This window comes from Vidua macroura, chromosome 1 (genome assembly GCF_024509145.1).
Source record: "Vidua macroura isolate BioBank_ID:100142 chromosome 1, ASM2450914v1, whole genome shotgun sequence".
In the NCBI taxonomy this organism is placed as follows: domain Eukaryota; kingdom Metazoa; phylum Chordata; class Aves; order Passeriformes; family Viduidae; genus Vidua; species Vidua macroura.
This window is the reverse complement of record NC_071571.1, coordinates 103,577,045-103,591,086: the sequence shown is the minus strand read 5'-3', so window position 1 is coordinate 103,591,086 and position 14,042 is coordinate 103,577,045. Positions and strand designations below refer to the sequence as shown.

Below are 14,042 nucleotides of genomic sequence, written 5' to 3'. Positions count from 1 at the left end.
TAACTCAAAGGGTTAAATTTAAATGCTTGTGATAGGCTCAATCAAGAGGGACAGTATATACATCACAGTTCATTTGACTTCAATTTTCCTCAAAGATCATTCTGATCCAGCATCTCTCAAAGGTAGATCTATCAAAGGTGGCTTCTACCAGAAGTAGGCATTTTATTTGCAATCTTACTATGGCAATTCTTCCAAGAATTATTTGTCACCACCTTTTAATTCTTGATTTACATATTCATGGCAGTTCCCAGGGTGAAGTTAGGATAAATTGTTACTGCCATGTGTGTGAAGTGGAAAGTATATGTCTGCACTCTTTATTTTTCATTCCTCTGTTAGATGTGTGCTTTCTTCATGCAAAAGAAAGAATACCTTAAGAACATATGCTTGTCTGTCTTTCAAACTCTGTAGAATTAGCTTGTCATGAAGTATAAAACTAATGTGTAGTTGTAAAAACCACTGCCAGCATTTTCCTCACTAGTGGCTGATGGCTAAGAAGATTTAGAAATGAAAGGGGTTATTATAAAGTGATTACTGAATAGCTAGGTATGTCATTTTAAACAAGCAACTAAAATCTGTGTTGCAGATTTGGAATGTAATCTTGTTTGTATCATTCATACTTAAAATCTGATTTTGATTGTGGAGGAGTAATCATGTAATGTAGGTAATTTGACAAAAATATATCAAATGATGTTTTTTTCATACCTTATTTAAATGTATTAGAATTTAAATTATTTACCATTCAGAGTATACCTATAAAATGACAACATAAAGAAATATTAGATTCAATTTACATGGGTTCAGATTTAAATTTTACTATAAAGTGAACTATTCATATCAGCCCTCTCTAGAAAAAAATACTATATAGAAATCAACACTTCGAAATGTTACTACCTTTAAAATGATGTAATGGATGATTAAAAGGGTGTTATTGATGATTAGACCAATATATTTTGCTACTGTGAATGTCAGCCTGAAGACATAGGCCTCATGGAATACATGTAGTTATGAATTGGAGAAGAGATAAAAAGTTAAGAAAATTTCTCCTGCATGATTTTATCACTCATTCATGTTTCTGTGTCAAGTGGTTGTAATAATATATTACTAAAAACTTAAATAAAATTCCTGATCTGGTTTCAAGCAACATCTACACTTAGTTTTTGTAAGCAGTGAGCTGATGCCTTAGATGTTTATTAGAATTTGCTCTCCATTAATCTTCTATAGTTGGCTAAATATTATGGTTCTCTCCCAACAATTCCTATATCTTAGCTTGTGTCTTATGTAGAAATAGCACAGAAAAATTCTCTTAGTAATGATGTGATGCTAGTATTTAGGACCCTTCCTGGTAAAAGCAGACTTCTACTATATCTCACATTTGAATTCGTGAAGTGAGTGAGGATTCAAGCTGGCTTATTATGAGAACTTGGCCTATTCATTTTGTTGCTGTGAGTATTTTATTGGTTTCTGAGCTCACACATTTTGGAACTAACTTCTTTTGGCCACAAAGTACAGAGGAAAAAAAGCACATTTCAATGTGGTGTTCTAATGGGTCAGAAATGAGACTGAGAACTAGGATTCTGTGGCTTTTGAACTGATGAACTGCAGCCTTCAGCAGGCAATTCAATTTCTTCTCAGTTTCAGTTTCTTTGGATATAAACTGGGGGAACATGTTTTGTCATACCTGATACAGATACATAAGGTTTACCTGCACAATACTTAGAGTATATATAATAAAATCAGTGGAAGCATGATCTTGCATCTGGTTCCATGCTGAAGAAGAATGGCATTCGCTGTAATTTTCTGGCAGCACGGCAGTTTGGGCGATGCTTTGGGTGATGCTGGCTTTTCTCTTTCATCTCGTAGACAGTTGGCATCTTGACCAGGAAACAGGCTGAGTATGGGCACATGCTCTAAATGTGAATCTCCCAGTTCTCAGATGATGGGAAGTGGTTTAGTCCAGAGAAAGAAAACTATCTGTGGTAGCGGGTACACTGAGATTTTTTTTTTTTACTTCAATCTAGTCCTGTTGATACCTTCTCTCTGACCATTGTGACACTGTGGATGCTGATCATGATAGTAAAGGTGCTGAGGGAAATGTGTGCAGGAGGCTTATTCCTGCTTCTCAGTGCTCTTGAGTCTGCAATAACGAGGGTACAGAAGGATCCCCACAGGCTGCTGCTCAAAGCTAGTACGCTGACATTAGAGTATGTACATCCTTCTGGTCATCTTCTTTTACTGGCATTGTGACTGTGGAAGATAAAATAATATAATTGAAAGAATATAATCATAAAAAAGAAAATATTTCTAAAAATAATACAATTAAAAAGAAGACGTTTTGCTGAGAATTGGCAGAAACAGTCGTAGTCTAGTTTTCAGTATATATTTTACATATATAAGAAAACCTGATTATTCCTTCCGCTGTGGCATTGCAGGTGACTACAATTTCAGTTTTGCTGTCTCATTGTGACTGTGGAAGACAAAATAATACAATTTAAAGAATATAATAAAAAATAAGAAAATCTTTCTAAAAATAATACAATTAAGAAGAAACCATTTTGCCCAGAATTGGCACAAACATTCGTAGTCTAGTTTTCAGCATATATTTTATATATATAAGAAAACCTGATTATTCCTTCCTCTGTGGCATTCTGGGTGACTACGATTTCAGTTTTGCTGTCTCATTGTTCGTTCTTTCTTTCATTAGCACTGAAACTCTGCAGGTCTTGCATCCCAACATTTTTTCAAGTGTCAGGGACTGATAGAAGTGCTGCTTTTCTGTGGGAGGCATCTGGTTTTGCAAAAGCAGAAATGTATTCTTTTGGAAATGTTATCCATTAGTATTATGAATTATTGGTAAGAATTTTAAATACAATCATTTGAAATCTTTTGTGGAGATGTTGGATATCTTCTGTGGTCTTTTGCGTTTACCTGAATAACCTTAGTAACTGTTGCTATCAATTTCCATGGCTGCTCCATGACAGGAAGTAGAGGTATTTCATACGACACCAGTGTTTCACAAATTTACAATTATTATGGGCTGGTTTTTAACATTTTTGGTTGTTTCCTTCTGTGCTCTTAGATGAGTAAAATGACCAACCTCTAATGTGCTGCTCTTAACTTAAAGGTTGTTTCTGGATCTTCAACAGTTTTGTGCACACTGGCAGCTTTGTCTTTGTTTTAATTTTTAAATAGTGGGACTAGGCAGTACAATCACACCACCATCATCATATTAGGATTTTGATTCTGTTCATGAGTCACTTGTCCCTTTGTTTCTTTGTTTGCCTCTCTTTGTTTGAATACTTTCTTTTATAACTCAAATAATGGACAGTATGAAAAATCATGTGGTTAAAGTGTTCTTTTTCTTCCTCTAATCCTAACTGTAAAGCAGTTCTTTGTATTAACAAATCTGACTGAAAAAAATGTGTTAAAAATTGCAAAATTGCACCACACAAAATCTTGCTCATTGTTTCTTTCATCAACTGCATTCTGCAGTTTTTGGCAAACTGGAATTTGAAAAACCCTGATCTGTTACCAGATCAGATAAATCATGTGGCATTTGGAGCAAAGAAGAGCTCTTTTTGAACTTCAATCTGTTGTTGAAGAACTCAGATGAAAAATAATAGTAGTGTAAAAACCACACCATCACAGTGGAACATGATCTTTTACAGAACTGTCTTACCAAGTTTGCAAACAACTTCAAATTGTTAGTAGTCATGTGTAGAGTCGATTTCAAATCAAATGAGGATAAGCCAAACAAGTAAATTATTTTACCTATATTCTTGTTTGGCATTGACTGTAGATGTAAATAAAGAAGGAGATTTGTTTTCTAGAAACAAACCAAATGTTGTTACTTTGATAGCAGCTGGCTCACAGGCCATGTTTTCTGTTCCCCTGTAGGTGGTCTCCACCACTGTAATGTGCAAGTTCCTTGCAGGCATTCATGAAATTCTCTGTGACACCACTGGATACTGATGCTACAGTACTGTGGCTCCCACTTTACTCAGAGGGAATTGATATGAAAAGATGTTAAGTGTTTTGAACAAGTCTGCTTAGGCAATCAGTGAAGCCTTTACTTTTAATTATCATTAATTATGTTTTAAAAAGCTATTTTGTGGATAATATCTTAAATATTCAGTTCTCATTATGTATTTATTTTCCTGTTCTATTTATCCCATACTTCCTGTGGAAGGACAATAAAGTCTGATCTGAAATTTCAGTCCTGAGAGTTGTTGCATAGCTCAACTCTACTAATAGTTTGCCTCAACAAGAAATAAATTCTTAATTCCTATTGTTAGGTGCCTTTCAAATAGTATCTAACACAGACCAGATGTGTGCAGCTACTGGAGTAAAATGGAGTGGCATAAAATCACCATGCCATTCCTTTCTTGTTCTTATCTCAGAAGGTCTGTGCAGGCTGTGATGAAAAGACAAATCTTCCAGTCTTGAGTTTTCATCCCAAACCTAAGTTTTGATGATCAATGACAAGATGCTAAAAATACACCTAAATGTCTCTGTGATTCTGAAATTGAGTTTCTGAAAAAGCATTGTACTTATGGTAAAAGGTAAAGAGTGAAGTTCCAGAGAAATGAGCTGTGAATTGCAGCTGCAATGGAAATTGATCCTGCCTGTCAGTCTGTGCTCCATATTCTCAGGAAAACAGAGTGGAGCAGAGAAGGAGCCAGGATCACCGATTAAATGGGATGCTAAAGTGCCAGGGGCTAGAACCAGGCTTGCTGGTCCCTCAGGTCAGAGCTGCAACTGTCAGAATTCACTGCCTGATTCCCTGCTGAACCTGGCAGAAGGAGAGCAGTATGAAAAATGCTGCAGGCACCAGCAGGGGAATGGGTAAAGAACTACCTGGCTAGGCTTCAGGCTTGACAGGCAGTGTGCTCCTTTGGGAGGAAAACCTCTTCTCTTTCGAGTCGGGCGGCCTCATTTTCCCCATTTGCCTCATGATTTGTACCAGTAAGAAGTAAGAAAATAGCTGGAGTACTGAGGAGCAGCAGAGGCTCGGTTCACTTAGAAAACTGCAGTGGGTGGAGAGATCTGGCTGTGTAACCTCTGGAGGTGGGCATTTGCCAAGTAAGGAGCAGGCAGAGACTTAGCAAATAGCACTCATGGCGTCGTGTGTTGAACTCCTTCTTCTTCTGCTCTAAAAGGTGTGATTTCAGCTGTGATCAGCAGCACTGTGGAATGACACTTCTCTGTGTAGCTATCACTTACCATACCTGGTGCAAGGTAACAACAACAGACCATTGCTGGGATGACAACCTTCCACTTCACAGGGATAGGTAGTGCAAGTCTCATGAGCCCAATAGCAGCATCTCTGAAGGATGCCTGCTTCTACACTTAAACTTGGGACCTCACCATGGGAAAGTGATAAATCCTGCAGAAAATAAAATCAACTAAATGAAGTCATCGTGCCCTAGTAATTAATTCAGCTTTCCCTTTTAAATCACAGTCATTAGCTGTCATTCTTTTAGTGCTGCTTAGCAGTTTCCTTTCCCAAGCATCCTGTGTCCTTCCTGATGAAGAGCATATACCTTCCACTGTATTAGAAGTGATGTGCTGTGCTCTCAGACCCATATTACATTAAAGATAGATAGATAGATAGATAGATAGATAGATAGATAGATAGATAGATAGACAGACGATAGGTAGACAGATAATCAGAATTTTTTTTTTCACAGTTAGGGTGGTCAGGTATTGCAATAGGTTGCCTGGGGAGATGTTGGGAGTGACAGTCCCTCGAGGTGCTTAAGAGGAATCTGGATCTAGCACTTGGTGAGGTGGTTTAGTGGTTTAGGGGTTACAGTGACAGTGCTGTGTTGACAGGTGGACTTGATTATGTTAAAGATCTCTTCCAACCTTGATGATTCTGTGATTCTATTCTGTGAAATATTTCCTCTGTCATATACAGTGGTACCTCCACAGAAATTCAATTTAGTTGCTAAATTGATCAAATGGAAACTTAGTTTTATAACTTTTGGTGCTAGAAACTTAGTTTTATAGCTTTTTAACTGCTGTTTTTCAGGGCTGTTTTGAGCCACACGTTTCTTTTTAATCCCAAAATTCCATTGTTACCTTATCCAGTTTTTTTTTTCCTAGTTAAAAGTAGGGTAAAAGCACTTGTTGACAACAGGGTTCATTAGGCCCCTATTAGTTGTGTAATCTCTGAATGAATGGTAGGAAAAATAGATATGAGCTGTGTACCTGTCTGATGCTATAGGTTATGGAATCAAGTCAGGAGCCAAAGCAACCACGGTATTAGCCTTGTCTGATGAGCTTTGTCCTTTGAATATCAAGGGAAGCTGTATTGTCTCTTTTACAATCTCAACTCTTCTTTCCCTTGTCTCTTTTGTTGGAGGTGAAAATGTATCTGTCATTCTCATAGATTTAACTAGAGGGCTAACTTGTTCTTTTTCTTAAGGCAACATGACATAAGAATACCTTCCTCCTGGGCAGAAATCTTGGTTAGGTTTTGATCCAGGTATTTTGTACAGCCACTCAATTTTTCTTCTAAAATGCTATGAATTAGTTTTATGTCTCTAACAAAATGATTTCTCAGCTCCCCTGTGAATTTTCTGATGTGCCCACTGTGGAACTAAGCAGGCTGTTCCATATTCTTGCAGCAGGAGCTTTGTTCAGTTGTTTAATGTTGTATATCAGGGTCACCTCAATTTTGTTGGGTTTTTATTTCGATTTAGCCCATTCAGATACAATTACAGTTACACAATACCTCTCAAATATCCTTTGCTGTTCATCATGTCACCTAAAACAAGAAATTCTTAGAAGCTGGAATGAAATTAAAAAAACAAAATAGGAAAACTCATTTTCCATGAAGTTTAAGTCTGAACTACACAGAAGTAAATGTTTAGGAAGTTATAGAGTCCATATGCCAGTCCTTGAGGTTTGCTTCATATTAATTTTAATGATTGTAGCAACAGAAATGTGGCAAAGCTCCCAGATGCCAGAATTCTTATTTGGGATGCCTGGGCATGGAAGCAGATAAATGGCTCAATAGTGATTTATCCTTATTGGGGACATTTTTACCTCTCAGTCAAGTCGCTAGAAAGGAGACCAGGATTAGAATTTGGTTTGTTTTTTCATTTTTCACCAATTGCCAAATATTCTATAGTGATTATCAACATTGTTTGACAGTGAAAATTAATTAAAAAAATTAAAAAGCAGCTGGATGATTTAAAAGGGGAAAAAAATAACCTGCTTTTTAGATGTTAGAACAAGCAATTTCTTAACACCTTTTCTTCAAGGAGTTAAGATGAATAACATCTTTGAACAAATATTTCAAGCATGCAGGGATTATGTTAAAAAGTAAAAAGATGAAATCCTGTGTAAATTGTTTAGAACATTCCTAGTGAAGACATGTTGATTAATAAACATAAAAGGAGGAAGATGCATATTAATTTGTTTACGTACAAGAGTCTTCTAACTCATTAAAAGTCTTCTAAGTGTTTAACTAGTGAAGCAGTGGATAAAGCCTGACATTGTCTTTAATCTTTTTGAGGACTCAAATATGAAAAAAAACCAGATTATTGCTAAATATGTATAATAGCTCTGTTAATGACAGTGTTTTGAAAATATGGAGGTATGTCAGCTCAGTGGTTCTGCTGTAATATGGTGGAAATTTTAATGCACTTTTCTATCTTAGCTGCTGTGACCAGTAGGATTGAAGAAAATTTAAGTTTATCAACCACAATCTTTGGTGCTTGTGTATATATTTTCATAGTTTTGATTGATGGCTCATTTTCATCTGGGAGATCTCTAGAAAAGCGCAGATGCAGGAGAATATCTTGTTTATTTTGTGTCTTTGCTAAACCACTATAACAAATTGAGGTATTTGCACTATTAACAGATAATGTTTTTGTGGAAAACAACCCTATGGTCTATTTTAAAGAAATTGGAATATTAACTTAATGTCCCGGACAAATAGAGATTGAGTAATTGCATTCAGTCTAACTTAAAAACAAATGAATAAGAAATAGCTGAAGAACCATCTATCTAGCCTTTGTATAAACAGTCCTGCAAGAAAATCAACATATATTTGCAAGTTTACCCTGAAATTACATTTTCTTTTTAGATACTTGTTTTGTGCAGGTTATTGCTCTAAAAGTGTTAATACAAATAACTTGTGCAAAAGAAATTGGACATGCTTACTTTTGGCAAGCAACAAATAGGTTAAAAAGTGTCATTTCAGCTGTATCATGCAATTTGAGTTGAATCATAAGAACTTTTTAGTGTTTTGTTTGCTCTTCATTTTTCAGCAGACACTTCTCACTCTTTTCTCCATTTTTCCCTGCTTTTTCAGAGACTGTACTTCTATTATACTATGATTCTATACAGCAATGGATTTCTGTTTCTGCTCCTCTGGCGTACTTGTAGAACTGTACAACTTATTATACTATGAATAAGTAATCACACCAGACTTATATTGGTAATTTTGCAGATCCGATGCGTGGGCCCCGAAGACTGGAGGTTGTGGAGATCAAATCTAGACAGATCACTATTTGCTGGGAGCCCTTTGGATATAATGTCACACGTTGCCATCGCTACAACCTCACAGTCCATTACCGCTACCAGGCTGGAGGACAGGAGCAAGTGAGAGAGGAAGTCAGCTGGGACACAGAAAGTTCACATCCCCAGCACACAATTACCAACCTATCACCATACACAAATGTCAGCATCAAATTAGTATTAATGAATCCCGAAGGACGGAAAGAAAGCCAAGAACTTGTAGTGCAAACTGATGAAGATGGTGAGTTTTTGTATTTACATATACATGGTATATGACCTGATGGTATAAATTTTCTGTGCAAGTGCATGTTCTGCTTTCACTAAAATTTGTAACAGACCTTCCACTGACCTCACCATTAATGGAGTAAATCTCCATTATTAGAGTGATCTTTCACATAACCTGTAACATCCCACGATAGTTTAATCATTTCATCCTTAAACTTGTAACTTCTGCTGGAACTATGTTCTGCCTCTTTAAAGTTCCAGTATCGGTTTGAAGAAATTCCAGGTGATTGTCAGCAGTATCCTCATGGAAGCTCCTCTACTGAGTGATGTGCTCTGCACTAAATATTTGATTTGCAGTTTCAGATTCTCTGTCTTTGGCTTTCTAACCACTGGACACTATTAGTTGCTAATTCAGATGCTATATTCCATATACAGACATTGAAAAATACAGATATTTCCTTCCTTTTAATAATTCTCAACTCCTGTAGGGTTTTCAGATCTCTTTAAAAGTACTCTATTTTGATTATTAATAAATAAAATAAATAATGTAAATAGCTAATGTCTTTTTTGAGACAGAGACAGCAGAGTTGGATAATGTGTCTTTGCAATGCTCTAATAATGTTGCATGAAAAGGTTAAAAAGGTTGCATCCACCCAAGTCTTCTGTGATATTATTTTGATTACACATGCAGAGAGTTACTGCAGCTGTTAGCTACAATACCGAAATGCAACTTCCTTGTTGAATTGGTCAAGCACCAGGAATCAGTTTCACCTTTCCAGAATACTCTCTGCTGATATATAGCCCCTTACAAGTGTACCTTAGTTTTTTTGACCTTGGTTTTGGTTCTTTTAAGTGAATACAGTTCAAAGGAACCTTGTCAGATGACTTGGCATTGCTTTTTATCACAGATCTGTCCACCTTCCATCTTTATCGTCTGAAATCTGATCAGAAATGGATTTGTATTTTCTTCCACATCAATGATAGATTTCCTTAAAAAATGATGGAAATATTTCTAGTTTAAATTTCAGCAGTGATGAGCTCCTTTTATAATAAATACTTGAAGTCTGTCATTTAAGCCTATTAAATTATTTAATACATGCTGCATTGGTTTTATGTAGTACTAATTTCTAATCAAAATATATGAGGGAATAAATTAAACAATTTAGGAATATATAGTTACTAATGCAACATTTTCAGCAAAGCATAGCTAACAAAAAGAAATGTTTAATTAGAATTAATTGTGCTGTCATGCTCTAAATTTAATTCGGTTCAATTGTAGGATGACAGCACTAAAGAGCTTATTGTTGTCTGGGATGTTTATGTGTTTTATCTAAAATTTCTTGTTCCTGTCCCTCTGGAACCTCATGCTATTTCACAACCTATTAAAAACCAGTGTCACTGTCTGAGAGAATACTTTGAAAAAAAAGACAACTTTTTCGTGTACTCTACACATTCAGTGAGGTATATAAGTCTGAATGTTAAACAACAGAGTATACTGACCCAAATAATCATCATAATTTTTCAAATCACACAATCTTCTTTGTTGAAGGGACTTCCAGAGCTCATTTAGTCCAACCATCTGCTCACAGAAGATCAGGTGATAGCAGATTGCTCAAGGCCTTGTACAGTTGAGTTTGAGTACATCTCCAGGTTACCTCTGCCAGTGTTTGAATCTGCCCCGTATGGCACAGCTGCTCAGGGTCTATGACCTTCAGATAATTTGAGAGGTTACAGTGCTTTGCTCTACTTCCAGCTTATTTACACTATATTTAATTCCTCTTCCTTTACACATAAATCGTTACTCTCATGATTCCAAGTGAGTTTTGCCAGTTCTCCTACTTGGAAGCAAGATTTAGTGCCCAGAATTAAGATTGCCCTAAAGGTGTCATTGTACTGGTGCACACAGGACTGGTAAGCCAGTTCACAGCCTGTGTCCTTGGAGCTTCCACTTGGTAGAGCAAGGAGCTCTTTGGAGAGCTATGGAGTGGTGATCAAAAAGCCTTAAACCTTGTGAACTCCCACAGCAACAGCATGGAAATATAGCAGAAATAAAGAGGAAGTTCTGTACCAGAAGTGCCAACAGGAAGGAGTCACCAAATGTCTTGCTTGCAGATTTTTCTATTCCTTAACCATTTGAGTAAATCTCAGGAAGGGGTCTGAGAAGTTATTTCAACCACTGCAGCAAATGGCTTCCACCTTCTTTCTGTGGCAAGTAGAAAATGTTATGTGTATCTTTCTATTGGATTTGCACGTGGAGTTTGTGTCGAAGTGCTAATGCCATAATACCTGTTGCTTCACAACAGTCCTGTGTGCATTTTTCAGGAGTTTTTTCTTTTTTGCATTACTTTGCCAGTGTTGTTACAAAATAAAATCTACATGCTTTTTACATTTGTCCTCTAAAAATTGTGTTGTCTTGGGGATAAGGCAATGGTTGCAGAACAAATGGGAAACAAAAATAGATACCTGAGAGCAGTTTGCACACCTTTCATCAGAACCTTCTGGCATCCCTGACTCTTCACAGGTCTTTCTTCCACATTAAGAGATTTTAAGAAAAATTAATAATGTCATATTTTTACCTTGACTGTTTCATACTTTTCTTATGTCCCTCCTGTTGTAGGTTTTCAGGCCTTCTGTCAGTGAGCATTGCTGTTCAATGCAATATGTGGCTCATCTTTCCAATATAACTTTCCTGTGAAACTATACCTTGTTATTCAATGCTTGTCCATTTTCATATATGAATGTCTAATATGTTTTCCACTTTGGGAAGTAACATTGTTGATAAGTAGATATCACAAGTAGATTTTACTTGTTTACTTGTGTTTACTTGTGTAGATTTTACCTTATAAAAAACTGATTTGTCCTTTTCTTAAATTATCTGTAGAGGTTTCCAGGAAATGTGTGATGCTCACTAATTCGTTCTTACAGTGAAGGTGTCACATAATGGCACTGTCTTGTTAAATAAATCGTTCTCCTCCTGAGCTAGCCTGGCCTTTGCTTCAGTCTTTGGGGAAATTATGGTGGGATGGTTTTTATGCCTCAGCAGTACAAATATTTAAACAGAGCATGTCCTTCTGAGATTTTTCTTAAAACCACTTCTTTTTTTTTAATCTGTTAGTCCCGAGTGCTGTGCCACTTGAATCCATTCAAGGAAGTACCTTTGAAGAGAAGATTTTTCTTCAGTGGAGGGAGCCAGTGCAAACATATGGTGTGATTACTTTGTATGAGGTATCTAGAAATTTGCCATGTTTTATGTCTAATTTTGATTTTCCAAAGTGCATAATCATAAAAAAACATTTTTTACAGTTTATGTAAAACTAATTTAATTTTTTTAAAAGTAGCCATTTCAAAGTAGGTATGATGTAGGAGTGAATTACACAGGATGCAGCACGTCCTCAAGTTATCAACTTTAAGAAATCTGTTATATGTAGAACCATGATACAGCATTCTATGTAGTACTCTAGATCAAATATTTAAAAGATTGAAAGACAGATCTTCGCAAATTCCTTAAAAAATTAGAGACATAAGACAGTGGTTACAGTCAACGTCACATTTAGATAGGCATCATTATAGGAAGCCTGTTGTAATAGAAACAAGCAAGGCATAATTTTAAAAAATCTAGCTTTTTAAAAATGCAAATTCAACAAAATTGTATGTTGTTAGATGTCTAAAAATCACTTTTTTTTCTCATGTGGGAGCTCTGCCTGAATACCTCTTAGAAAAATTGACAAAAGGCTGCACAGATTAAGCTGTCAGACAGTAATCACTGTTAAGCTTCTTACCTGACCTTACTACAAAATTGGTATTGAAATGCTTTGTTTAAAAAAACCCACCTAAACACAGTGTAAAAGAAAAGTTAAATTGAATAGTAACCTATTGATACTGTTTTGAAAACTTCTTTATTGTAAGAGGATAAAATGTTATGAAAAAGTATGAGCTGATTTTTTGTAAAGCTAACAACTTTCTAGCTACCATGACAGTTGCCTGTGTTCAGAGATCAGCATGTTTTAATTAAGTGTTAATGTTGTAAGTGTTGTTAGATTTATGTGCATAGAAACACACAGTGGTGGATCTGGTTTCTACCTAGGAGCGTGCCTGTGTGTCTAATTCCACTGCTGAGGAGTACACCCACTGTATCCAGGCAGTTCCTCCTTAAATGTGTACACACACATGACTCCATCAGCTGGATTGAGATAGGGAGATTCATGTGAGCAATATGCCACCTTAATTTCTTTCCTGATAAAAGTTCAGACAGTTGGTGGTTTAATCTTCTGTCATCTGATAGAATTAGAAGGGTTAGTTGGGTGCTTTTTAAGGTACTTTGATTTCAGTTTATGGATGAGGACTTGTAGAGGATATGCCTGTATCTACTGTAATAAGGTTGGGGTTTATCTGAATAGTATGAAAGTTTTTATTACTAATTTTCAGCCCTTCATTGATGTTATATTAGATGGCTCATATAAAAATCAATTTTCTTTAGGTCAGAGGTTTTAGGAAATTGCAAGTGTTTAAGGTGTGTAACATTGACACTTCGATGTGTCTATGTACTGTATTATGGGTCCTCTTAATTAAAATTATATTGAATAAGTTTAGCAAAAAGAATGGCAATTATCACTTTATATAATAAGGGTTGTGGAATTACTCACATGAAAATGAAACTTTAAAAGCAAAAAGGAGGGGTGAATCATTTTTACTTTTCTGTTTTTTTAATGGCTTTCATATTTTTAAACGGCTTTCATATTTTTAAATTCTCATTATGGTGCATAGAAATCAGTAATTAATAGAAGAAGTCTGGATCAAATTTTACTGTGAACTTACATTAACATTTCTAATGAAAACTAAAAATACTGTTTGAATCAAGGAAGGAACTGAGGATACAATATACACTGCATATATTACTTAACATTTATCTTCTCTCCAAATGAGAATCTGACCTAGGTACAATACGATAACCTGAAAAAATCCAAATTAGCAATTGTAATAGCTAAGCTTCAGACTAAAATAGAAGCTTTACCCAATTTCTGAAAAATTTGCCTTAAGCTGCCCTTATCGTCTTTAACAGATAACCTCATTCAGGGCAAAGTGTAATTATAGTAAAGTCAGCTGGATCTGGGGGGCTGCACGCCCTCTTGGTCACTTCTCAGTTTTTACCCATTTGTTTTGGTTTTGTTACTGGTGCTGATCAAAACCAACATTAAGATGAATTCAAAATGTGACACTGTTAAAGGCAGCATCTTGAAGGAATTAACGTAAGCCTGAACCCATCCTTTAGAGTTGTAATCTAGCTGCCT

The 14,042-nt window shown here is 35.9% G+C and overlaps 1 protein-coding gene across 6 annotated transcripts in view; it reads left to right on the top strand.

Moving 5' to 3' along the window:
• Positions 1–14,042, top strand: part of PTPRM (protein tyrosine phosphatase receptor type M) — a 445,383-nt gene that overhangs the window by 224,783 nt on the left and 206,558 nt on the right. For all 6 annotated transcript variants that reach the window (XM_053979855.1, XM_053979842.1, XM_053979831.1 and 3 more), the window contains exons 8-9: positions 8,462–8,770; positions 11,870–11,979. In XM_053979855.1, the coding sequence (XP_053835830.1) occupies positions 8,462–8,770; positions 11,870–11,979 (419 nt within the window). The remainder of the gene's footprint in view (positions 1–8,461; positions 8,771–11,869; positions 11,980–14,042) is intronic.